Genomic DNA, 26896 nt, shown 5'->3' with positions numbered 1-26896 from the left:
TGGATCATCTGTGTCCGAATTTACCAGATCATCACTCACTCACCTTTCCCCTTAGCGTTGACTGGACAGATCAAGCATTCAAATTCTGAGTACAGACTGAAATATCCCAGATGAAACACACACTAAACCTTTGCAGATAGTTTGAAGCTAACCTCGAGTGTCCAGAAGTCTCAAAAATAAATACAAGAGCCATCAGTCACCAAGGCCACCATGACATTATCTTGTGACACAGCAAATGCTCAGAAAAGGTTGTAAGGGAAACCATTCCCTCGAGTGTTTTCTCTCTCTAGCTATGTGGAATGCTATGGAAATTTCCTCTTATAGGAATTGCTTTATGAGCATGTGAAGGGACACATTAATATTACTGTGTGGACTTAGATCAGGCTCATCACTACAAAGTGAGGCGAGGAATTCAACTCTTTTCTAGGGGATAGAGAGATGGCCCAGTAGTTAGAGCACCTGCATGCTATTTCAGAGGACCCGGGTTCAATTCTCAGCACCCACATGATGGCTGACAACCACCTCTAATTCTAGTCCCAGAGGATCTGATCTCCTCCTATTCTGGATCCTGTGGACTCCAGGCATACACGTCATGCACAGACATGCACATATATAAAACATGCATACATATAAAATAAAAGAGAAAACAAATAAAAACAAAACAAAACTAACAACAAAACCCCCACAAAAACCCAACTGTTTTCTACTGATTTGCAACAATGATGATACCAGAGGCAAGTAATTTAGTAGTTGAAATGAGCTGGACAAAGACGTGCACAGGGTCCATGAGTCCAAACAGATATTAAGTTGAATACTAGCCAATCTCATCTTAGCTGCTGTTTGGAGAGTAGAGCTTTCAAGAGGCAGCTGGTGGGTCTGCTCACCATGCATATTGGGAGGGTCCAATTACAGGTGGCTTGCTTTCCTTACCTGTGGCTGGCCCTGGCTCTCTCCAGTAACCATCCACATTCTCAACAGTACACCTTCTCCTAAGATATTTGTCCAACAATGACCAGGTTTTAACTGATATTTTATAGGTCACCTTCCATTTCATTTGTATTAGCATTTTAAGCAGTGATGCTTATATTAGTAGTGATATTTATGTAATGATTCTACTTTTAGTTCATGTAGCATATAACATTAAATGCCTTTCAACACCACCATCACCTTTTCAGACTGCCCTGTATATAACCAATATGTTTACAATGGAAGATGAATATGAAGAAGTTACAGTGTAACACATTTTACACTTGCCATTGTGATTATTATTATGAACATTTTATATTTGGCTCTATGCTAACATACTGAGAAAACAAGACTGGGCGTTTGATGGATTCCCCACAGTCACGCTCTATAAGGAATGTTGGACCAGGTCGCACTGTCTGCAGTACAGGAAGTGAGGGGCAACTAGCAAGTTTCCACCAAAGGCCGGGTCAGAAGCTGCTGTAGAGATTTTTATTAACTTTTCTGTTTCAAATGAAACGTTGGGAGTGTTGGTTTGCACCCAGCTGTTAATCCAGGTTTGCTTAATGAAAGGAGGATGGTGGAAGTTTAAATGGAAACTCTTCCTGAGGACCTTAGCAGAGGCTAGCCGAGTCACAGCATCGAGGTTCACTGCCTGGTACAGGCTTTTTGCAGCCCTGGCCTATGAGATGTGACCTGATTTTTTCCTCCTTGGGTTCATTCAAGGTCATCACTTGGAAAACAAAAGGAAGCTAACCCAATGGAGGAAAGGATGAAGATGACTTTGGTGCATTTTTAAAAATACCACACTGGTTTGAAGTAACTTACCATCAAAGGGTCACTTAAGAAGGGCACTGCTTAAAATTTCAGCACGCAGTAATAGAAAGCGACAGACCTCAAACAATTTAAGTCTTTCACAGCTGGGTGACTCCACAGTGACAGCAGGCCAAGGCTGTGCTAACTTACCTCTGCAGGACCTTGGCGATCACCTCATAGGCTCTCCCCAGGCTAAGATCATCATCCATGTTGGTGGCGATCTCACAGTACCTGTGAAGCACCTATGGGGAGAGAAACATGCTGAGCGGGTGGCCTGTCCACATTTATGGATGGTGCATTTCATGGGAAAAAAATGCATCCTTTAAACGTCTAAGTTTGTATTATTAAAGGTTCATGCTGGCTTGGTTTATTTTTGTCTGTGACTTCTTTCATGGCATCTCTTTGAGCCATGACAGTGAAGTCTTTCAAAAATTTTTTTCCTCACACTATCCCAATTCTCCAAACCTTTCCATTTATGTAATGTAGGTGTGAATAAATAATTGAATGGTTTACAGCATTATTTTAAAATATGGAGACTATTACCTAAGGTAATATAAGGCAGATTAGAATGTTCTACTATAGTAGTTCAAATATCATGGTTCTTTCTATAAATAGCTCTTTGAAAAGAATGAATTTAGGCGATGGGCCTTCTCTAAATCTGTCATTACAGGAGAGGCCTGCCTTGCAGTGTTATGTGTATAGCACACACTAAAAATATTTCTTACAAATGTACTTCATTACCAGCAATCTCCCTGATAATCAGAAGATTACAGCTGCCACAGCCAAACGTATGATCTTAATTTAATTTAGCATTGACATTATCAGTGTGCTGTCGTTCGTGGCTTTTTAATTCCTCACTCCATTCCCTGGTCAGAGGAGGAAAACACAGGAACCACCATCCCCTCTCTTTCTTCTTCCTTTATTGTTATGTGACCCAACCTATTACACACATGAGGACGCAGGAAATCTCCAAAGACCTCTGTGAAAATCCTTTGTGCACATTTTCTAGGAAAGAATCAAAGAAAGTCGCTTTATGGCATTTGAGAGGGCAGAGGCGGGGGTGGGGTGCACATCTGCCTGGTGTGCTCTGCCTGAGACGGCATGAAGGGTTATATCCTAGGACAGGGTCACGCTCTTCTCTGTTCTTTTTCTTCTCCACACCCACACGTCGGTCGCCCTCCCCTGTGGCCCTCCCCACCGCTCATCCGTTTCCTCCCCTGTCTTCTTTCATGTCACATTCATCTTTATTTCTTCAACATGTACATTGGGGAAAGAATTTCACGAGGCCATCATGATCCCTCGTTAGAAGCAGCTCTCCTGTGGTTTATAAGATCGCTCATGTTAAGACCTATCCATGGGTCTACATCAACCCTGAAGTCCACAAAGTTCTAAATTTTGAAAATACTTTCAATAGTTTCAATTGACAAGTGCTGACCGCATTTATTTATAAGCTCTAGTGTGTTGCTTTGTCTGTGTCTAATTGGGGAGCTTATGTGCCAACATCCCAACTTCTTATTGTTTTATGGTAATAGCATTCAAAAAACAAACAAAAAGAATGTATATAATGTATTTTGATCAATTTTTTTATTCTTTGTGTGTGTGTTCATGTGTTGAATTGGGTACACACATCCCACAGCACATGTGTGGAGGCCAGAGGACAGCCACAGGTTCCCAGACCTCACCTCCTCCTCATTTGGAGCAGGTCTCTTGTTCTCACCATGTACACTAAGCTGACCCATTAAAGGTACCAGAATTGTCTCAAGTCCAGCCCTGAGAAAATTCCTCCCAGGACTCGCCTGGCATGGGGATATCTCAGGGAAAGGAATCTACATACACCATTTTGTCTGTTGACTTTATTCCTCTATGACAAAATTCTGTCTACACAGCTTCAGCGTGGTCCTCACATTCAGCTCCTCTCTGTGCCCACTTTTCCTGTCCTCATAGTTTTTTTTTTTTTTTTTTTTTTTTTTTAATATTTTTAGTAAGCTCCTATGCTTTTGACCTGATCTTCCTCCTTTGTTTCTTCATCTATCCTTCCTGGCTCCTTACTCCCGGCCCTGATAAACTCTATGAGAGAGATCTGCCTTACTCTCTACAGAATCTCTGTCTTCCTCTCTTTTCTCTGGCCACAGGTTCTGTGTCTCCCCTGGAATTCTGCTCCAGTTCTTACTGTATCTTGTTATGCAAAAAACCCTCTTGTCCTCAGTCAATCACTCTGCCATGCCCCTAGGCCTGAAAGAAGTGGATGGGCTGAGCTTCATTTGCACAAGAAGCAAAGCTATGCATCTCTAGCCTGCTTGTCTCCTAGGCTCAGGAGGGAGTTAGTTACCCAGAGGTTCAGCAGGTCTGAGAAGCTGAACTGTTTGCCAAGTGGTCTATAGTATATAGGCACGCAAGAATTTCATAGCAAAGCACAGCTGAATATTAAGGCTGTATAACACCAAATATTCCGTGATAAATGGCTTCCCATTTGGTGGACCCTTGATCAGTCAAAGTATAGCTTTAATACACAGCTGAATCTCTATAACATATTCTTGCGGCCCACAAGAGCCCATGTGCTTCATTGGAGTTCTCTGCCTCCCATCTTGCTGCAGGAATACTGCATTTACACACACAATGCCACATCTGGCTTCGAGTGGTGTGGGTGCTGGGATCTAAACCCAGGTCCTCACACTTGCACAGCAAGCTGTCCACCTCCTGAGCCGAATCTCTGGCCCTCCCTTGGCAATTTTGGAATGTGTAGCACATGATCAGTAGCCTTGATGGTCATTTTTCAGCCTCTCAGTGAAGCTCTACAGAAACCTTAGGACACTCTTTTTGTCCCATCCTCACAGCTGACAGTTCGCTGCTTTGACCTGAGGTGACTTCACAGAGCCTACTCTGAGGCATGAGATAGAACCTCTGAATTTTTCTTTTTAAATTTGTAAGAAACCTTGTTGAACTGATGCAAAAAGACATGTAGGAAGAGATTCCAAGGAGCTTTATTTTGGTCAACATATTTCTAGATGACATTCTAGAATCTCAAATTAAAGGCTGACTATTAACAGATTTTGTGCCCCAAATAGTTCATTTGCTTTTTTTTTTTTCTTTTTTTAAAGCTGTTACTGTGGTCCCAGCACTATTTTAAAGCCTAGGAATCTTACAATGGGGACTTGTTAGCAACACTGAAAGCATTTATATATTGCTCACTAGTCCAGACTTTGGACTGATGCAACTGTGTGAATGAGCAACAATTCGAGGCAGGATTCTTGGACGCATAAGCTGGGCTTACACAATGAAGCTTTCTCGTGTTCTTAGTTACCATGTGGCTTCTTCATGGGGGTGGATATGGTCTCCTGGGTGAACACTAACCCAAGTGTTCCCTCTTCTTCTTGCTCATCCCTCCATCCCTCCTATGAGAAGGTATCTCACTCTGTTTCCCAAGCTGGCCTCATACTCTGGGTCCAAGCCACCCTGACTTAGTCTCTTGAGCTGCTGGAAGTAGAGGCATGTGCCCAGCCTCAAATTCAGAATAAGAAGATGGAGATGTAGGCCTTAGTTCTTCCATGATTGTACCATATCCCAGCACGCAGGCCAGGAGAACTCTGTATTTAATTTCCTCACTAAAGAAGAAAGCTAAAAGCTGTCACTCAGTTCTTGTGACTTCTTACATCATATCATGTAGTCTGCACACTATACAAGAAGTAGTCTTACTCTACTTACCAGCCTCTGGGAGCACCCTGGCAGGAGTTCCCTCCCCAAAAGGAAGACAACCAACTTTATCTATGGCTTGAGAGAATCTGGTATTTGTTTAAACAGCTACCCCAGAACCAGGAGCCACATAGGCAGTTGTAAAGCCATGGTTCATCTTCTGTCAAACAAGGAATCACGGAAGGACACAAGAGCCACACTAGGTATCTGGTGGAGGATCTGGTCTATGATGGGTTTCTCTGCCCCAGGAACATAAGCTCTGGAGAAGAGCCATGCATGTGGGGAAATCTAAGAAGAATGCAGGATGGAAGGAGTAAGGAGTTCTTACGAAAGCAAAAAAGAAAAGGCCAGGACTTGAAGTAGAAAAATAACATGGAATTATGAATTCTGTGGAGGACAGAATTGTTTATATTCATTGTGACAAACTACTGTGATGATTAATTTTGTCACCTTAGTCCCATTAAGAGGCATCTAAGAGATTAGTAAGTCTAGACCTAGGCATGTGTGAGAGTGTAGCCCCTGGTGTATGTGAGAGAGCTTAGACTGGGTGTGTGTGTGAGAGGGCATCTCTAGAGAGAATGGACTAGCAGGGGCTGACCAACCTTGAACATGAGTAGCACCATCCCACAGACTAAGTAAGGCCTATAGCGGAATAAAAGGAGAAAGAGAAAGCCCTTTAGTGAAGGCATAACTTCCTTCTTTCCTGGCCTCCATGATGTGGATTTCTCTGCACTGCCTTGCCCCCCTCACCAGGGCAGGCACATGCCTCTAAACACATGGCCCCAAACACACTTCCTTGTTTAGCTTGTCTATGGTAGGTATTTTGCCACGCTTGTGAAAGTCTAACGTGATGCCTCATCTGCTTTTGAAAGTAGGTAAGCTGTGGTGTACAGGTAGTTAGCAAATGCTGGGCAACTGAAATCAGTGAGAAAAACCAGAGTGAGCCTGTTTTTACAAGACACAGCATGTAAGAAGATGCATGGGGTTCTAGCAGCATCTGTGGAAATCTTAATAGACTCATGTTGTGGCTATGTTGGGCACTTATCTATTAGCCTGGATGGTTACAATCTACCAGCACAGGTCAGAGAAGTGGGAACAAAGAATCCTTAGGTGTGCGGTGTCCTGATGGATGAAGAAGTCTTCTTGCCTTCCAAATGTATAGTCAGTGAAGCTCATGAGCTCGAAGAAAAAGAAATACGTATCTGCTATGCTGCTGTGTCAACTCAACGTCACCAAAGTGGGAGAAGTCAGCTCATGTATCTGGCGGTATGGAGGAGTTACAGAAAAGAGGAGAATGGGTCACTGGTAAAGGTAACACTTTGCTAACTTAACTCCCTCTTGTTACCACTTTTTTCGTGACTAGTAATAAAATCACATTGTAAAGACCATTTCATTGACCTTATACATTGTGCAGTGTGACGAATCTACATAAGGAATAAAGACACAGCCCAACAACTCCGAGTCATTAGAGAAATTCGAGAACCTTTCAGAAGTCATGAGTTTTGTCTAGGTGCTGAAACCAATTATAAAACTGTCCCTGGCTCTGTGCAGCCAACCTTATGTTTGGAGGAATGGAAGATAATTTGTAATGAAATTAATGATGAAGCAATTTTAGGTACTTGCAAGAATTCTGGAGAAAATACAACAAGAATTTGAAGATTCATTAAGAAACGCATATGAAGAGGACATCAATCTACAATTGAAAAGAAGGACAGGGGTGAGGAGGACAGCCTGAGCAGCTGTCTTGAAATGAGAATGAATAGAACCACCAAAGAAAGAAAGCTTTTGCCAGGGAATGAAGACACAGCAGTACCCAACAGGAACATCTGCTTAAAGCTTATTTAGTAATAGAGAGTGAGTAATTCCTGTTTCCATTGATAAGGTAAGTGAAAACTCAAATTACAACTTATCAGTTCGATTATGATTTATTTGTTGTTGGAGAAGCCGGGCAGGTCACTCATTACAGGTTTTTATCCTATTCCAAGAAATTAGTACTAACACAGCCCTTTATGAGTAACCACAGTGTCTGTCTCTCTCACCTCAGGGCAGCTTGATGAGCTTGGCTAAAGTCCACCACATTCAGGACCAAGCCAGAATCTCTGTGTTTCCTGTGGCTTGAAATTGGGTGTACTTGTTCCTGCGTCTAGGGAAAGGACACAAAACATGTTTCTTTTCTCTCCTTCCATATCACTGAGCATGGACGGCTCAAATCAGTGCTACCAGGTCACCCAGGCAATGACCTGAGATTTAAATAAGCCCCTGGTCCTGCTGGTGACCCTCACCACCATTGTTTCTATGGGGAAACAACCCAAAGCAGCCATCATAAAAAAAAAAAAAATCATGTCTAGGATGTAGCTCACTTGAAATGGGAAGCCTATGCAAAAATGTCAATGCATGCTAATTGTTATTTTTATGCATGTGTGTATGTGTGTGTGTGTGTGTGTGTGTGTGTGTGTGTGTGTGTGTGTATGGGTTTATGCATGTGGAGACCAGAGGACTGCCCCAGAAATGCCATCCACCTCATCAGAGACAAGATCTCTCGTTGACCTGGAGCTCACCAATTATGAAATCAAGTGGCCAGTGACAGTGAGCTCCTCCCTTATCTGCCTCCAGGGTTGGGATTATAGGTGCATGGTCAAGCAGAGTAATTTTGCGTGGGTTCTGGGGCTTGAACTCAGGTCCACATACTTTTAAGAAAAGAACTTTACTGAGAAAGCCACCCAGTCCCCTAATTCTTTTCAAAATTCACATTTAGTGGAATTTAAAAGTATTTTTCCTTTCACCATTTGCTGCCCTCCCCCACCTGCTCTTTCTTCCTGAGCTGGTTCGGCATCACAGGCAGAAATCCTCCTCCTCAGGAGGCATTGACCAGGCGGTGGACAGACTTGTGCTAGCACTGATAAGGCCATGGAGGGGGCTCGTGCAAGCATTAATCAAATCTCCCTCTGAGTGTTCAGCTTTCCTCCAAATACCACAGGTGATGGCAGGTCTCTAACAGACTGAATGTCATTTGTCAAGTAGCTTCAGCTCCCTGAACCTAGGCTGTAAATGGAAACGAAGAAAGCTTACCTTGAAGAAGGGATAGAAGGTTCTGTGTGATGTGGTATTTAAAGTACTTACCAAGGGTTTGGGTGAAGTAACACCCTGACTTTTCCTTCATGCTTATCTAACCTAGCCTTTTGCAAATGGGGGGACATCTGTCAACATCTGAGAACACTTCTGGTTGTTATAGTCAAGGGAGGGTTGCTAGCTCCGAGTTACACACCATACACCCCCATAACAAAGAATTATCTGCCCTAAAACATCAGTAGAGCCATTGTGGAGAAACACTGACCCAGCTTCCTTAAATAACTTTCCTGACTGGAAACTATTCCCTTGGGAAGCTAGCCACATGCTCACCAGAAAGCTCCATAATCAAGCTGTAAGTTGAGTTGAGGTAAGACCTGCCGCTCCCACCTGCTAGCCAAGATTGCGTCTTATGGGGCAACAGGGTGAATCTGTGTAACAGCTTCTAATCCCAAGGCACAGCTGTTTTCTCTGTCCAGTTCCTCAGCAGATACCTAGTCATCAAGGACATTTGGAGACAGAAAAGAACAAAACTGCCACCATTTAGTCACATTGAAATGTTTCCTACTGTTTTTCCCCACAAATCTCAGAGAACTAGAAGAGTCAGAATAAGCCTACTTAGATCAAACATCATCCTTAAAGCCATAAAGGACACACAGCCGGTTGTAGACAATACGTTATGAGTCCATTGCCCAGGGTACAATTTTCAACTTCTTTCCCCATTGATCACTATAGAAAGGCAACACACCAAGAACTTTGTTATACACATCCCAGAGAAGCCCTGGATTGTGCCATTTCGTAACAAAAGTTCTGCACTAATCTCAGTTCACTGCTTTGCTTTGAAGAAAAAACAATACAGAGTTTCACTGGCATAATAATAAATGCAGGAAATGTAAAAAGTCAGGTTTGCCACTGTGAGCTTGCAATCATTGTCATATCTTATTGGAAATACATTTCTTCTGATTTCTGGCACGTCAGCCCCCTTGAGCCTTTTCACAGTTGGCGAGCAGGGAGGATGCTTCTGCGTCATTTGCAGTGTCTGAACCCAAAGCAGACAATCAGCTGCAACATTAGTCAAAGAAGTCAGTGGCTAATGACTTCTGACAGACCCTGCAGTGAGAGGCTGAGACCAGCCAGGGCATCACCAGCAGTGTCCAGGGGCATCTTCCTAGAGATGAAGAGGGCGTTGAAGAGATGCTATGAACGGGGCAGGGTTCACATACACTTTCTGGAAAGGCACAGCTTCTGACACACAGTAAACACAGTGACACTTTCTTACAGCTGTGCTCTTCTGAGTGAGCCATCCGAGCGTGTGACTCTGTGATCTTTGCAAAAGTAGCTTCACTCCTTATTTTTATAGTGCATTGTGTATTCTGAAACTCTCTCCTTCCGTCGGAGGCATTTGACTTTGCTGATTCTAACACTGATCATTTGGAGGGTGCATCCTTTGTCCTTGGAACCCATTACTCATCAATGAACCCATCTGCCACACGCTGATGGCTTGTACTGTCTAGCACACAATCCAGAGACTGTGTGATGTGGGGCAGAAAGGACAGAGTGTGAGAAACATGTGCTCTGATTTCTCCTGTCTGCCCAGCTCTCTGTGTGACCTTAGAAAAGAAACTTCAGTCTTGCAGATTTCACGTCCCAATTCTGGATTATGAAGGCACTGGAACAAATGGCCTAGAATTCTCCCTTCTAAAAGTATGATTTGGAGTTTCAGACTCTACAATGATGTGTTTAGTCATTTAAGACAAGTCCTACTTGTTTTCAATAATCTAGCTTAAGAATTCCTGACCAGGGAGCAAGATGGCTCAAAGGTTAAACGTGGGTGCAGCTCTTCAGAGGACCCAAATTTTGTTCCCAGCACCCACACCAGGTGGCCTGTAACTCCAGTTCTAGGGAATCCAACATCATCTTCTGGTCTCTACAGGTTCCTATACACACACACACACACACACACACACACACACACACACACACACACACACTTAGAAATAAAATAATCCCTGATCAAGGACTACAAAGATGGCACCTGTTATGCAATCATGAGGACTAGAATTGAGATTTCAGAACTTGTGTGACATCCTGAAAAGACCTGTAACTCTAGCTCCAAAGGATCCAATGTCCTCTTCTGGCTTTCAGGTGGGCACAGGCCCCCACACACATGTGTGCATACAGTAATATAGACATGTACACACAAATAAATGAAATAAACCTTTCAAAATATCCTTGATGGAATTATTTTATTTCTTTTTTTAAAATTTAAAGAAACAAAATAGTGAATCATTTCTATTCAGTTGTAATCTTTATACTTTCTTCTTATTTGAGGAGCCTTGAAAACTTGAAGTGTTTTTAAACTGTCACTACATTAAAACAGTAGTAAGCAAGAGGTGAGTTTATAATGGTAGCCAGCTAGTTTGAAGAGGTAGTTAACGCATGCTCACTCTTCTTCAGAAATAGCGAGGAGCATTTGCTTTACGCCTTCGACGGAAGTTTAAAGCCACTTTCACCAGAAAGCTGGATAATCCCACAAGTGTTGCAACTTGACACTCTACCTTCACCAGCCTTATTAAGGATAGAAATATACCCCAGAAAATCTTCCGTGTTTTACCTAAAGCTCCCCTCTGCAGATGATGCTCAGCCTCAAGACAGAAATGAAACTCCAAAGACAAGTAGAAAACAAAGCTTTTCTCAGCCCTGAACTGAAGCATATTGCTCCAAATTGTTACTTTCAAAGTTGCTCATTACATCACTTGTACTCTGATGGTAATAACACTACATCTGAACGTTTTTACTGTGATTCTCAATTGTTATTTTGTATAGAGGTCAGAAGGCACAGGGACATCTATCCGGTACAGCCCAAACATAGCGTGAGTTATATTTGCAGTTTCTCAGAAGAAAGTATCTCCCTACCCTTGACCTCCCACAGAGGAAACCCATTGGAGGCTTTGTTTTATATTTTGTTCAGAGGCCTTTGACCAAAGGGTAGTCAATTTATGGGCAACTGGCTATCGGTGCCATAACCTGATGTCAAACTTTCGGCTTGATGGGAGATTAGAGTGATAACTTAGTTCAATCACGTCCTTGTAAGACATTCAGACTGTTGAGCTGTCAGGCTTGGCAGAGGGAGGGGTGTTCAAGGCAAGCACATCGAGAGGACAGACTGGCTGCAACCACTGAAGGGCAATATGAAAATTCAACTCTCCTTTTCCAAGAGTCTCCCGATATCAATGGAACCCACTGTTGACTCTCTTGGTATTCCTAGGAATGTGGTCTATGCCAAACCACAATCACCTCTCCTACTTGATATAATGAATGGATTTCTTTATTGAAATAAAACTGAGAAATACTTGGAGGCAAAATAAGTATCTAGAGCTAATAATTTTAGCACTTCCCACTTTTTGTTTGTCAGTGAAAAACACTATGAGAAGATTCTGGCCTCAGTGAGAGACACAGAGTGGAAGACACAGGCAATTTCATTATCAGAATGAGACAAGAATGCAAAAGGTTGAGGGGTTCTGTCCCAGGAATTGCTCTAAGAAAACCCAAACTCTACTAGGAAGAAGAGTGAGTATAACAGATGGTGACCTTGTATCTGTGATGACATCAGAGCTAATACCAGCTCTCTGTTATTTACGAATGCTGGAGATGGTTGTGACAGGCTGAATCATAGTTAGTGCCAGTCAGATCTAATCAGATTAGAAGCACATTGCCACTCACTTCGCTCATGCATAAATGACAACATCTACAAGTCGCTGGGATGCGCTGGACCATGGGTCCTTTACTCCAGCCATGCAGACATCTGGTTCTCAATCTCTATCCCGGTTCCCTCAGCCTCTGGAATCGAGAACCTTCAAGGTCCTGAGCCTGACCTGTTGTTTCCTGCTTTTCTCTTGATTTTCCAGAGCTTTCTGACAGGGAACTGCAAGTCTCCATTCTAGCTAAGCTCTCTTCACACTGTCCCGGGCATCTAATTATAATCTTTGTGAGTTGGAATCACCTGGACAAAAACTCTTTCTACCTTGTTCTCCATTGCACTCTTAATTCCTAGTCATGTTAGCATTGAATGTTGTTGAATAGATATGGTAGAACTGGAGCAAAGTATCAAGAGTGAAGTACCTACTGAGACACTAATGTGGTTGTGATACGATGTGGTATGTATTGCCTTAGGTCCATGGCAATAAAGAATAAGTATGATACTTCATATTCAGGGCCAATGGAAAGTGTGTGAACATTTTCAATTTGTAACCATGGTGGAGAGCTGGAACATCAGCAAGTAAATTTAAAAGGATACACATGAATTTCCAAATGATGTGAGACCTCCCTATCTAAATGTGTGATTGCTTTGTCCAGACATGTTCTGAGACAAACAGGTGTTTTCCCATCAGGCCCTGGGATACTAAGACCAGAGAAGAGCTGGAGCTATTCAAGAACAGTGGGAACAATCTGGCCTTATCTGTGGAATTAATACCAGGCCTTCCCTCCTTCATTTTGCCTATGAATAAGGAAGACAAACACAGAACTCCCTTTATAGGTAACAAACCAAGTCTAAGGTGTATCCTCAGAGAACCCACGACAGGCAAGCAGCCCCGTGCCTCTCCACCTCTCACTGGCAGCTCATTCCTCCCCCTGGATGCCTTCAATGGAACCACATCGGGTGCACAGGAAAGGTGCTGAATGTTCTACATTTGTCAGAATGCTTTAACAAGCACTGATACTACAAAGGTTTCCATATTCTTGCATGAACCTATTACCGGGAGATTTCTCTCTCTCCTCTGGCGGGAAGCCATCATCTATCCATAATCCCTCGCACTGGATTTCTCTCCCATGGAAGGCAGAATCCAATAAAAATTCATTCTCATTTCCCATTCCAAGAAATCCACAGGAGTCTTGCGAAGCATTTTTAGTATCTGCTCTGTGGACAGTGCAATGTCCCTCCCCCCTCAAGCCATTTTTCTGGTAAACTCAGTAAATACTAATTTATGTTCGCAATGTCATGCTTCCCTGTCAGAATGTAAGAACCCAATCCTTTCAAATAAGGCATAGCAGAAAAGGCTTCAGCTGACTGCTTCAAGGAGGCTTCACCTATGACCCTTCCTCAGTGGCAGGAAAGACAAGGGAACAATTTATGAACCATTCCATTCTGACGGGAAATGTGATGCCACCAAGAGCTTTTATCAAGTAGGTTATAACAACTAGTGATAAGTGTAAATAATAAATGGTTGGACTCCTAGGGGACATGGTGGCAACAGGCAGCTGTTTTGGGTACTGTTGATGGGGTGCTAGTAGTCTTGGAATTCCCTGACCCCTCAGTAGAGTTTGGCAATAAACAACAGTTTAGTACTTTATCTGATCCTAGCCAGGAGGGGAGTGGCACAGCAAGGTTTTGCAGATGTTCACATCCAATGATCTATCCATAATTGATGAAACAGGGAGGTCAGATGTAATGGCTGCTCCAACCTGTCGGCAAATAAATGGGTATTGACAAAACAAGCCAGTGTGGCACAGAGCAGTGACAGGCGGGAGGTGGCGTGGGAGCAGAGGCAGGGGAAGCACGGGGCTCTTCAGGGGAGGAATTTCTCTGCAAGCTTGTGGTCGAAGGACTGCTCTAACACACAAGCAGATGCGAGTGGCTTATTCCGGGCCATGGAGGAGGCTGTCGGAGTGCAGAGAAAGATGAAGGCAAGCAGAGACGAAGACAAGGAGGAGGCGCCTGAGACATGGCCAGAGCCTGGGTGAGTGCAGATACATGAATAGTTTGGAATGCCTTGGAATGCTTGCACTGCGATCCAGATGTCTGAGTTGCCTTTATTGCACATGTGTGTGTCTCCTCTTATCTGCCTGACTGTCACACTGAGCAGGCTAGGTGAATCCAAGTCAGCGTGGATGATGCATGGGACATTTGGGGACCCAAACCCTCCTACTGCTAAGGGGCATTCATGGATAGATATCCCATTTATACTATGCCCTTCTATTATGTCTTTAAAAATCTATGAAAATCACTTTTGCTATTTTAGGAATATTTTCAGATAAGCTCAAGATACCAAATCACAAAGTTAGAAAATTTGCTTGAAACTGGTAGGAACCTGAAATACACACTACTTAAAATCAAATTTACTGCAAAGGAGTGAGTGTGAGGCAAGGATTTTTTAAAAATAATAAAAGCCAAACACTGTATTTTATTCACCTCAACTTATGCAAAGAGAATAATAAAGCCTTAATCGAGTGTACTTTTATTGACTGAATAAAATTCAAGATATTTAAACATAAACAAGCAGCCGCATTCCTAGACTTCTATTCCAAAGCAAAAGAATAAGTCTGCACAGAGTTTATTGTGTAATATTATAAAATGAAGAATCGTGGAACAAAACGATGGTTATTATTGCTATAGTTGGTCATAAAGATGCATCGGACACAGAAGTTTTAAATATTAATATTCCCACAAATTACTTAAATCAATTTAACACTCTTTAGTGGTTTGTTTAGAAGTGCGATTTATTTTATTCTTTGCAACCAATGCCTTTGATCAATTTTGGAATAACATTCAAGCTGAAAACATAATGGGAAATAAGTATCTCACTAGCATCCTAGCTTTAGGTTTTACAGCCTACACTAAGAATTGCCATTGTAGCTGGCATTTCCAAGTTGCTTATCAATACAAAAGCAACAAGCAGCAAGCTCAGAAGGAGCCTGTGATCTTTACTGGAGTACTTGTTAGTAGCCTTTCCTCTATTCTCCCCAGCCAAACCTCCATCCCACAACTTATAGAACCTTCTTATAGAAGCTTGGCATCACCACGGCTTGCCACAGATCATATTCTGAACTTTAACCTTTGTTCATATGACTGGTCCTTGGCTCAGTCCTGCCTTCCTGTGTGAAGGAGTCTCACCTCTGAGCCCCATGCCCCATGTGGCTTGGTGGCTGGCACTAGCTGATGACATTGTTACCATTGATTAAAGCCTTCATTGACAGTGTTTTTCTGTTCATTGTGTGTTTGGTCTTCACAAAGCCTTGGAATAAATATTAATATTCCCAGTATGTCTCACTGTGAGATGTACAGTGAGCAGGGAGGGTTAGGGTTTGCACTGGGTGTACTGAAGGTTGGAGGCAGTGGTTTTCGGCTTGGCACTCTGCTTGTTGCTGGGTGCTGACCTCCACTGTCACTTGTAACTGCCACCCAGTGCTTCAGCTGCCATTGCTGTCTCCCATTGTGACAGCCACTGCAGCCCCACATCCCCTGGTGCTCTAAACCTCAGCTTTCTGGTCACTGTTTGGCCTGCCACCTGCTGCCACTTATATATCAGCACTGTTTACTTCTAACCACTAAGAATGGCCAAGCCCAGAACTTCTATGTTATTCCTTGGCTTGTAGCCGACATCTTTTACTTTCATTAACTACTATTATTAGATTATGTCTATGTTTTCAAGACTGGGTATCATGTATCCCAGGCTTGAACTGAACTCTCTATGTAGCTGGGAGTAACCCTGAAGTTGTGATTATCCTGTCTCCACCTCCCGAATGCGTACACCACTGCACATGTTGCTGGGTGTCAAATCTAGTGCATTATACATTTCAGGCAAGAACTCTACTAACTGAACTGTATTGCCAGCCCCATTATATATGTTTATTTATTTATCATGGCCTCCATGGTCCTCTGTGTACCCAGTCTTAATCTTTCTAACCACCTACACTCCTCCTTTGGCTTTGCTGGGACCCCTGTAGCACCAAGCTGCTAGAAACCCTGCCACCCAGGACTGTAAACTTGCCCATTCCCTCTGCCTGGGTCACTGCATGGTTGACTCTTAACTGCTCCCAGGCGATATTCATGCGTCAGCTTCTCCAAGGAGGCCTTCTTTCTTCATCTGTTTAAAATTCCCTCAATTCAACCACTCTCCCAGTGCACAAGCACCGTTCCTTTGAATGGTAGGAATCTCCCATTCTGTTTTCCTAGGGCTTGTCATCATCTAATATGACTCACTCGCTTATTCTGCTCAGTTTTCACCATCTCTTTCCCATGGACCTAAAGTTCATGAGGGCAAAGACTTCTTGCCTCTTTTGTTGCTAGTATATCCCAAACAGTGTGGCCAAAGGCGTTCAAAACCATGTGCAGGATGAAGAACACAGATGTTGTTAGGCCTACTATTGACAACTATGTTGTTGTCAAGTAACTATTTCAGTCTCCTGAAAAGATCAGGCACAGCCTTTCCGGCTCTTCAATGTGGGGACACTGAGGCACATAGTCATGAAGATACTGGGCCACAGTTATGCAACTGGAAGTGGTCATGTGGAAGGTGGGGTCTTTTAGCATAGAGTTGAAGAAAGCTGAGGCAGGGCAGGAACTTTACAGGCCAGGGCTGAATTTCAGCTCTAACTGCAAAGAGCTGGCACGGATCAAGAGAGACATAACATGACTGGGAAACAGCTCATCTGGTGAGAGTCTAGCTGTGCATGCATAAGAACTGAGTTTGGATTGCCAACTACTATGTAAATGCGCAGCACACAGCAAGCACCTGCAATTCTACTGCTAGTGAGGTTGGGGCAGGATAGCTAGGGCTGGTTGGCCAGCCAGTCTACCCACATTGGTGAGTTCCAGTTCCACACATATGCACACACAAAAACATGCACATATAAACACACACACACACACACACACACACACACACACACACACACACACACACGAGAGAGAGAGAGAGAGAGAGAGAGAGAGAGAGAGAGAGAGAGAGGAGAGATATTAGTCTTGTCCATAAACAAAAGTAGAAACAATGGTAGGCTAACATCTAGTAATTTTCCAATGGTCATTTATGTGACATTTTCCAAGACATTTATTCCTAATGCAAGACACAGAGTGGTAACCAGTTTGTCCTTGGAGACATTGTGATGTCATCCTAGACATTATGGTAGTCTGGGTCTAACAGTGTGAGAAATGCATAAGGAAAGACTCAATGTGTACTTTTTAAAAAGGAAGGGACACCTGCCCATCCATTTAATGGACAGTAGGTTGTGGTTAAGGTCCAAGAATTCATTCCTCTCTTGCTCCATGGTGGCCACTCATCATGGAAGTGATGACTATATTCAACTTCGGCTCTCTCCCACCTCCCTGCCAAGATGGTGCCTGATGCTGCTACTGTGAGCTAGGCTCAGGCTTCTGGATCTTTCTGATATAATCTGTCTTGTTGTCAACCAAGCAAGATTATAACAATGGTGTCATGCAAACAAAGCCATTTAGCGGGGACAGAACAGAACTAGGCCAAAGAGCTCTGTGACACACCAGACCCAGAATCCCAGACAGCTGAGTCTCAATTTGAAAGTTTTTCTGATACTTTAAAAACCAATTTTGACGATGACAATGACTACAGAGATGGTACAAAGCTATTCCCATGTCATCTATTACAGCAAACAATTAAAAAGTAATTTTAGCTTTGAAATCTTGTGGCAGATATTAATGTTTATTTACACAATGTTTTTAAAGGAAAACATTGATTTTTAATATCTATGGTATTATAAACATATAAAATGTACATAATAAACACCCGCTCTACTGTAAGCTAATATAAGCTCATAGGGAAAATGAATATGTTTAATTAAATTTGGGGAAAACATATAGTTAAATCATTTGTGGTACAATAATAACGACCAATAAACCATTATCTCCTTACTGTTCCATTGGAATTTCATCAAGGCACTTTATTAATAAATATCATGTTCATTTTACAAAGCAGAGAGGATCTTTACAAAGCAAAGTCATCCAGGATCTCAGACGTCAGCAGAAGCAGGAACACCACAGTCCACATGCTGCCCCTGCACGATCGTCCTTGAGTTGTTGCTTGGTTATGGTGGCACTCGGCATCACACATGCCCAGTGCTTCTCATTGCTACTTCATTTCCTCCTCACCACTGCTTCAGGTGAGTCGGGCTTCAGGTGAGTCGGGCAACCATATAGCATTCATGCTGTGGGAGAGGAAACTGAGGCACAAGGGAAGTTTAGAAGTGGTGGGACCAGCATTCAAAGTGCTCTGACTCCAGGGACCAACCTCTGAACTGATACTTCCTTCTGTGATAACATCTGAGGTGGCAATGTGGAAATTAGGATCTACAGGAGGACCTGTTCCTCTCCTCCTATTTCTATTTGTTGAAAATCCCCAACATTGTCTTCTCTGAGAGAGCTTTTCAACTGCAAGTCTCACAACTGGTACTTTTTAGTAATGCAATCCCTTATATATCCTTATACAAAACGAGTTGCTTGCATCCAAAGCAAGGAGAGCCAGCTAGGTTGTAGCAATTTGCTGAAGACATTACTTTTGAGAAAGACTTGGACTACTTCTCTGTCTTGGATTTGTATTAACTCAAAGGCACACAGAAGTATTGACAGAAAACAAAACAAAAACCTGAAGAGAAACCAAGACAGACTGAGCTGAAAGAAGACCCCATTTCCTCCTTGTGGAGAAGAAGAGGGAGGAAGAGGTGAGAAACAGGAAGTGAGCATGCCTGACTCTTTCTGGAGAGCTTACAAAGTAGGGGTCCATTACTAGCCTGGTACGACGTCCCCTCTGCTTCCTGGGTCCATTCTCATGCTTCCCTAATCTGTGTATTGATTCTCAGCGGGCCCATCCGGCTGCACAGGGGTTTCTGTTTTAAGTTTCAAGTGTTATTGGATAATAATTCCTCCTGGGCAATAATAACAAGATGTTATTCACAGCAGTAAATCGTTCAGTAAGGAGAACAGATGAGGATTTTATTAAAAATTTATACGGGATCTAGAGAGATGGCTCAGCGGTTAAGAGTGCTGACTGCTTTTCCAGGGGATTTGGGTTTGGTTCCCAGCATCCATGTGGTAACTCACAACCATCTGCAACTCCATCCAGTTCAAGGGGCTCTGGTGTCCTTTTTGTTCACCAGGCGTGCCCATGGTGCACATACACACATACATGCAGCCTCAAAAATAACACACATAAAATAAAATAAATCTAAACAATCTCTATGTGCAATTTGTGATGAGACTCAACAAAGACTCAACAAACCATTTAGAGATGATGCTAGCGCCACCTCCGCCAATGCTCAGGAGCAGCTGACAGCAGTTGGAGGCAGGGCTGCAGGCAGCTGTGTGCCTTCCTCTCCTGCAGCCCTGCCCCAAACAGCCCCACTTCTCTGACGTCCTAGGTCCTACCTAAAACATCTTCAGATTTCTTTTATAACTGGCTAAGCACTTAATAATTTTCTTTAATGCTTTGGGCTGAGATGAGCGGTTACAATGCCTAAGAGCTATGACCAGTGGCACACTAAAGAATCTAGCTACAGGCAGTCCATATAAACCTATTAAAGCATCAACTAAGACCGTTGCATTTCAGTGGAATGCATAGGAATAATAGCTTACTTTTTACATAGCTTTTTGTTTTTTAAAATACAAAATCAATATGTTAATTGTGTAAAATGTGGAGAATATGCATCTCGTTGTATTTTCCCCAATAGAAAATTAAAGTCATTTGTTATTTCTATTTCCACCAATTATCACTGAAAGCAACTTGATGGTTCTAGTATTTTCTATATATTTATAGAGTATGTATATATGTGCTTGCATATATACATATATAAACAGGGTTGTAATGTACAGTGTTTTGTAACCTAATTCTTTACCTCCATATATTAATATTTCTATTGTTACAAACGTTTACTGTTTAATTCCTCTTGTCTGTGAAGAATGCTCAGCAGTGCTTTGAACAATCTCTTGTTCTCTTACATTTACAAATAGTGCTTCTAAATTGATCTAAAGGTCACAGCTAAACCTCTGTATATATTAGTTATGCAGGTGATATCATGGTTAAATGTTTGTATGTTTTAGCACTGATTTCCTTCAGAAAAATTCTGAAATAAGTATTCCTGAGTCAAAAGATGTACAAATTTGTACACCTCCTTAAAAAAAGCTAGTATATTTATTGACTGTTTACTAGGTGATGGAAGTGTTATCTCTTTAGCTTGGTTAGTCATGAGGTAATCGTCTCTCTATTTTACAAGTACAGAGAATGTACTAGAACTCAAGCCCAGAAGCCTGTCTGTGCCCTTCCACAATCTCGGCAGCTGTGGACTGCTCTGGCCACCCCTTAGGCTTTCCTTAGCTCATGGCTGTGGTCATAGCAACCTAGAATTCCAGAGATGACTGCCATAGCTTCTTCCCAGTGACTGGTGAACACTGACTGGTGGAGAAGAGTGCCAGCTTCCTCATCTCTCTGGGCTTCCTTTGTGCACGGCAGCAAGTATGTGGAAAATCCTGGTGTAGCCTTCTTTCTTGTGCCTAATTCTTCCGTGTATAGAATTCCTTCTAGTTAAACCACTTGAACTCAGATCTGTGTCTCAAGGTTGGCTCCCAGGGAAACTCAAACCTAGTCCTGTAGTTGTTAGTTTTGTAGTGCATAAATGCTCTCACCTACCATGGCCCACAATTAACACAGACACTCAAAGCACGTCTTGTAACATTTCATAAAATATCTAAAAATACATATTTGAGTAAGCATGATCAGACACATTCATGTTACAATCAAAAGTAGTCCTGAATAGGCTGTTCTGTGTTCTTTATTGTGAGGAGTCAAGTGGAGTTAGCCACAAGTCTTAGCCCAAGCCACAGTTTAAACATCTATTTTTGTCTGTCTCTTAATTTTATGTTCATCTGTCCTCCCCATTCTTATTCCTCTCACTGGCCCATTGGCCCTCATGTCCCCGAGAATCTTCTGGGTAGATATACCAGCATAGGAGGAACAGCACGTAGAACATCCCTCCCATCATTCTCAAAATGTGGGTATCCGCAGATACTAACTGTGCTCACCGCTCTCTCTGATCCTCACCAACCATTGGTTCTACTTAAATTTCTGATTTTGTGCCTCTAAGTCATGATTTTATGCAAAATAATATTAAGCTCCTTCCTTGAAATGTTCACAAATGAAAGCTACAATATATGTTTCCATGGTCAACTCCCTGCCATTCAGGAACAGGACACTGTTTTGTGATTGAATGAGTTCATTACTTTCTTTCCTTTTCTGACTATCCTTGGCTGCCATCATTAAAATACACACACACAAAGAAAACCAATAAGATGTTTTGGAGAAAAATGAAAGCTCAGTCTTAAACAAGTACATTTTACTAGTTACTAGTTAAAATAATGAGCTTATGAATGTAGAAAGTCTAAGGTATTGGATAAAATAATTTTTTACAAATATATGAATTAAGTATTAGGAGTAAAGAATGGATGTTCCATTCAAATCTTAATATAAATTATTTTTATTGAACACTAATTATTCTGAATATCTAAACTCAATACTGCTATTAAATGAAAAACAATTTCCTATGTTCAGATTCATTTGAGAATACTTTACATATTTTCCTTGTGTTGTGAATCAAATTTTGGTCTCATGAGGGCTAGACAAGTAATTCACCTCTGAGCATTACCCTAACTCTGGATAACTGTTGATACTGGAGGGTGGAGAGTTCAAGGCCAGACTGGCTATATGGTCAGCTCCAAGCCAGCCTCTTCTGCCCAGCAAGAGCAAGACCCTGTATTAAAGAAATGTTCATCCCTTTTCTCTGCCATCACTCCTTGACTTGAAGAAATATATACAATCTGTCCAACTCTATAATGGTGAAGCACAAGCCATACGTTATTTCTCCTCACTCATCTGAGCTCGTAAGCATCGTGGTTCCTCCAGGTGTGGTGCCTCTTCATCTGCAGCCCTTGGATCAGGTGCATCAACAGCTAGCTGTGCCTGTGTCTCCAGCACAGTTCCTCACCAGATGAACTGTGCAGGTCGATTTCGTGCTGTAGGGCACATTTTCACATGCGAGCCCTTGAACTTTAAGGAGTGTGGGTGCACGATGCTCCATGTGGCATTGCTCAGAACTTGTGGGTAGAGACTTGAAGTTCTTTGTTTTTAGAGACAAATAAAAACTACTATCCATACATTCATCTGCTCTTGAAATTTATATCAGGATCTTTTTATACCATTTTGTAAAGTGGGGCTGACTGGAAGCTAAAAACTCTGGAAAGGCCCAGTAGCAGCATTTTTTTTTTTTTAATGAGTACATAAGATAATCACAAAGTATTGGCTAGTGTGGTATTTTAGATCTCAAGGGAATCTAAAACTAGGTTTCTATTAAAAACCCAATGTATATTATTACCAGGAAACTGATTTTTATTGTGATTAGGGCATAAACTTTTCTGACATAAAACATTTCACAACTTTGATGGAAATTTGAGTTTTTGGTTTACTAATTCCTATTTCAAAAGTTTAATTTTGACAGAGGTGAGTGCCTGGGGTTATAGTCAGAGAGGCAACCGCCCCTGGGTCCCACCCCTAGGCACCATTCTGGGAGGACCTGCCCAACTTGACCCAAGTTTCCAGTAAATAGGCGGGCCCTGTGGGAAGGCTCCCCTTTTTCCAAGACTGTAGGCAGACCCTGCAGTCTCCACACCCTGCCCCCACACCCATTTGCCCGAGACCCCAGCCACTTCCTGAGACCCAGAGACAAGCCCCCAGCTCCCATCCTCCTTGGAACTCCCATCTGGACCAAAGACCAGGGAGACCCTTCGGTGGACACTACAACCTCAACACCTTGCCCCCACAACCATATGCTGGAGACCCCAGCCACTTTCAGAGACTTAGAGACCAGTGTCCAGTATTCCATCCTGTCCCGGATCTCCCATCTGGACCAGAGAGCCCCCAGCTCCCATCTGCCTCGGAATTCCCATCTGGACCAGAGCTTCCATCCTGTCCCAGAACTCCCATCTGGACAAGAGGAGCTCCCATGGGGACAAGATAAGGAGACCCCAGGGACTTCCTGAGACTCAGAGTCCAGCACTCCAGCTCCTATCCCACCAGCACCCTCATCTGGACCAGAGCTCCCATCCAGCCCAGAGCTTCCATCTGGACCAGAGAGAGGCTCCCTAAATCTGTCAGTTCTGTCTGGACCAAGTGCACTGATAAGACCAAGAACGAACCCAAGAGGAGATGGGCAGATGTCAAGGCAGAAGTACATACAACAAAATAAAGAGCAATACAGCATCACCAGAACTTAGCCCTTCTCTAACAGCTAGACCCAAAACATCACAAAATGGAAGAAGCAGAAGAAAACAACCTTATAAGTAACATCATGAAGAGGCTAGAGCCTTATATAGAAGAAATAAAAAATAAAGTGGAGGAACAGACAAACAAAAAATGGGAAGAATGCTATAAAAACCTAGAGGAAAGGACATTAAAGCAGAAGAAAACAATAACTCCCTGAAAGAAAATAAGGAAAAAACAAGGGAAACAGTCCAAGACCTGAAGAGGGAAATAGAAAAAATGAAGAAGACACTAGCAGAAGGAATGCTGGAAAAAGAAAATCTGAGTAAACGAACAGGAACTTCAGATGCAAGTATAACCAACAGAATGCAAGAGATGGAAGAGAGGATCTCTGGTGTTGAAGATACGGTAGAAGAAATAGATTCATCAGTCAAAGAAAACACTAAAACCAACAAAGTCATGACCCAAAATGTCCACGAAATTTGGGACACCATGAAAAGACCAAACCTACGAATAATAGGGATGGAGGAAGGAGAAGAATACCAACTCAAAGGCACAGAAAATATATTTAACAAGATCATAGAAGAAAACTTTCCCAACTTAATGAAGGAAATGCCTATGAAGATACAAGAAGCCTATAGAACACCAAACAGACTAGACCCCCCCAAAAAGTCCCCTCGCCACATAATTAAACAATTAAATGTACAGAATAAAGAAAGAATATTAAGGGCAGCAAAGGAAAAAGGCCAAGTGACTCATAAAGGCAAACCCATCAGAATAACACCCTATTTCTCAATGGAGACTTTGAAAGCCAGAAGGACCTGGACAGATATAATGCAGACACTAAGAGACCATGGATGCCAGCCTAGACTAATATACCCAGCAAAACTCTCAATCATCATAGATGGAGTGAACAAGACATTCCAAGACAAAGCCAGATTTAAACAATATTTATCCACAAACCCAGCCCTACAGAAAGCACTAGAAGGAAAATTCCAACCTAAGGAAGGCAGATACACCCATGAAAACACAGGCAATAGATAACACCACAGCAGTAAACCCCAAAGAAGAGAAGCACACACATACTACCACCAAATAATAAAAATAATAACAGGAACAAACAATCACTGGTCATTAATATCCCTTAATATCAATGGACTTAGTTCACCTATAAAAAGACACACACAAACAGAATGGATACGAAAACAGGACCCAACTTTCTGCTGCATACAAGAAACACACCTCAAATTCAAAGATAGACACCTCCTAAGAATAAAAGGCTGGGTAAAAAACTTTCCAATCAAATGGTCTTAAGAAACAAGCTGGTGAAGCCATCTTAATATCCAGCAAAATAGACTTCAAACTAAAATCAATCAAAAGAGATGATAAAGGACATTACATACTCATCACAGGAAAGATCCACCAAGATGAAGTCTCAATTCTGAACATTTATGCCCCAAACACAGGGGCACCCACATATGTAAAAGAAACATTACTAAAGCTCAAATCACATATAAAACCCCACACATTAATAGTGGGAGACTTCAACACCCCACTTTCACCTCTGGACAGATGGGCCAAATTGAAACTTAACAGAGACATAATGGTCATAACTGATGTTATGGGTCAATTGGAATTAATCGATATCTACAGAACATTCCACCTGAACAAAAAAAGAATATACCTTCTTCTCAGCACCCCATGGAACCTTCTCTAAAATCGACCACATACTTGGCCACAAAGCAAATCTCAACAGATACAAAACAATTGGAATAACCTCCTATGTTCTGTCAGACCATCATGGTTTAAAGTTAGATTTCAACAACAGAAAAATCTACAGAAATCCTACAATCTCACGGAAACTGAATAATGCTCAACTGAATCACCAATGGATTAAGGAAGAAATAAAGAAAGAAATTAAAGACTTCCTAGAGATCAATGAAAATGAATACACCACATACCCAAACTTATGGGGCACTATGAAAGCAGTGCTAAGAGGGAAATTCATAGCACTAAATGCCCACATAAAGAAGCTGGAGAAATCTCACGCTAGTGACTTGACAGCACACCTGAAAGCCCTTGAACAGGAAGAAGCAAAGTCTCCCAGGAGGAACAGATGCCAGTAAATTATCAAACTGAGAGCTGAAATCAATAAAGTAGAAATAAAGAGAACATTACAAAGGATTAATGAAACAAAGAGTTGGTTCTTTGAGAAGATCAACAAGATAGACAAGCCCTTATCCAAACTAACCAAAAGACAGAGAGAGAGCATCCAAATTAACAAAATCAGAAATGAAAAGGGGGACATAACAACAGACAATGAGGAAATCCAGAGAATCATCAGGTCTTACTTCAAAAACCTCTACTCCACAAAACTAGAAAATCTAAAAGAAATGGATACTTTTCTGGATAGGTACCACATACCTAAGTTAAATCAAGACCAGATAAACCATTTAAATAGTCCAATAACACCTAAGGAAATAGAATCAGTCATTAAAAGTCTCCCAACCAAAAAAGTCCCAGGACCATATGGTTTCAGTGCAGAATTCTACCAGATCTTCAAAGAAGACTCTTTAAATTGTTCCACACAATAGAAGCAGAAGCAATATTACCAAACTCCTTCTATGAGGCTACAATTACCCTGATTCCTAAACCAAACAAAGATGCAACAAAGAAAGAGAACTACAGACTGATCTCCCTCATCAACATTGATGCAAAAATACTCAATAAAATACTGGCAAACAGACTCCAAGAACACATCAAAACAATTATCCACCATGATCAAGTAGGCTTCATCCCAGAGATGCAAGGGTGGTTTAACATGAAAGTCCGTCAATGTAATACACCATATAAACAAACTGAAAGAAAAAAACCACATGATCATCTCACTAGATGCAGAAAAGGCATTTGACAAAATCCAACACCCCTTCATGATAAAGGTCTTGGAGCAATCAGGAACACAGGGAACATACCTAAACATAATAAAGGCAATCTACAGCTAGCCAACAGCCAACATCAAATAAAATGGAGAGAAACTCAAAGCAATACCACTAAAATCAGGAACAAGGCAAGGCTATCCCCTCTCCCCATACTTATTCAATAGAGTACTTGAAGTTCTAGCCAGAGCTATAAGACAACATAAGGAGATTAAGGGGATACAAATTGGAAAGGAAGAAGTCAAGCTTTCCCTATTTGCAGATGACATGATAGTATATATGAGTGACCCCAAAAATTCAACCAAGGAACTGATACAGCTAATAAAAACCTTCAGCAACATAGCAGGGTACAAGATCAACTCAAAAAAATCAGTA

The 26896-nt window shown here is 42.0% G+C and overlaps 1 protein-coding gene across 1 annotated transcript in view; it reads right to left on the bottom strand.

Annotated features, from left to right (window-relative positions):
* The window catches only part of Ttc29 (tetratricopeptide repeat domain 29), a 202233-nt gene that overhangs the window by 84380 nt on the left and 90957 nt on the right, over positions 1-26896 (bottom strand). Inside the window, exon 9 of the mRNA XM_036188837.1 lies at positions 1930-2021. Within this exon, the coding sequence (XP_036044730.1) occupies positions 1930-2021 (92 nt within the window). The remainder of the gene's footprint in view (positions 1-1929; positions 2022-26896) is intronic.

The sequence above is a fragment of the Onychomys torridus genome, chromosome 5 (genome assembly GCF_903995425.1).
Source record: "Onychomys torridus chromosome 5, mOncTor1.1, whole genome shotgun sequence".
Classification (NCBI taxonomy): Eukaryota; Metazoa; Chordata; class Mammalia; order Rodentia; family Cricetidae; genus Onychomys; species Onychomys torridus.
Note: the sequence above shows the minus strand (reverse complement) of the source record. Positions and strands in the feature narration are given on the sequence as shown.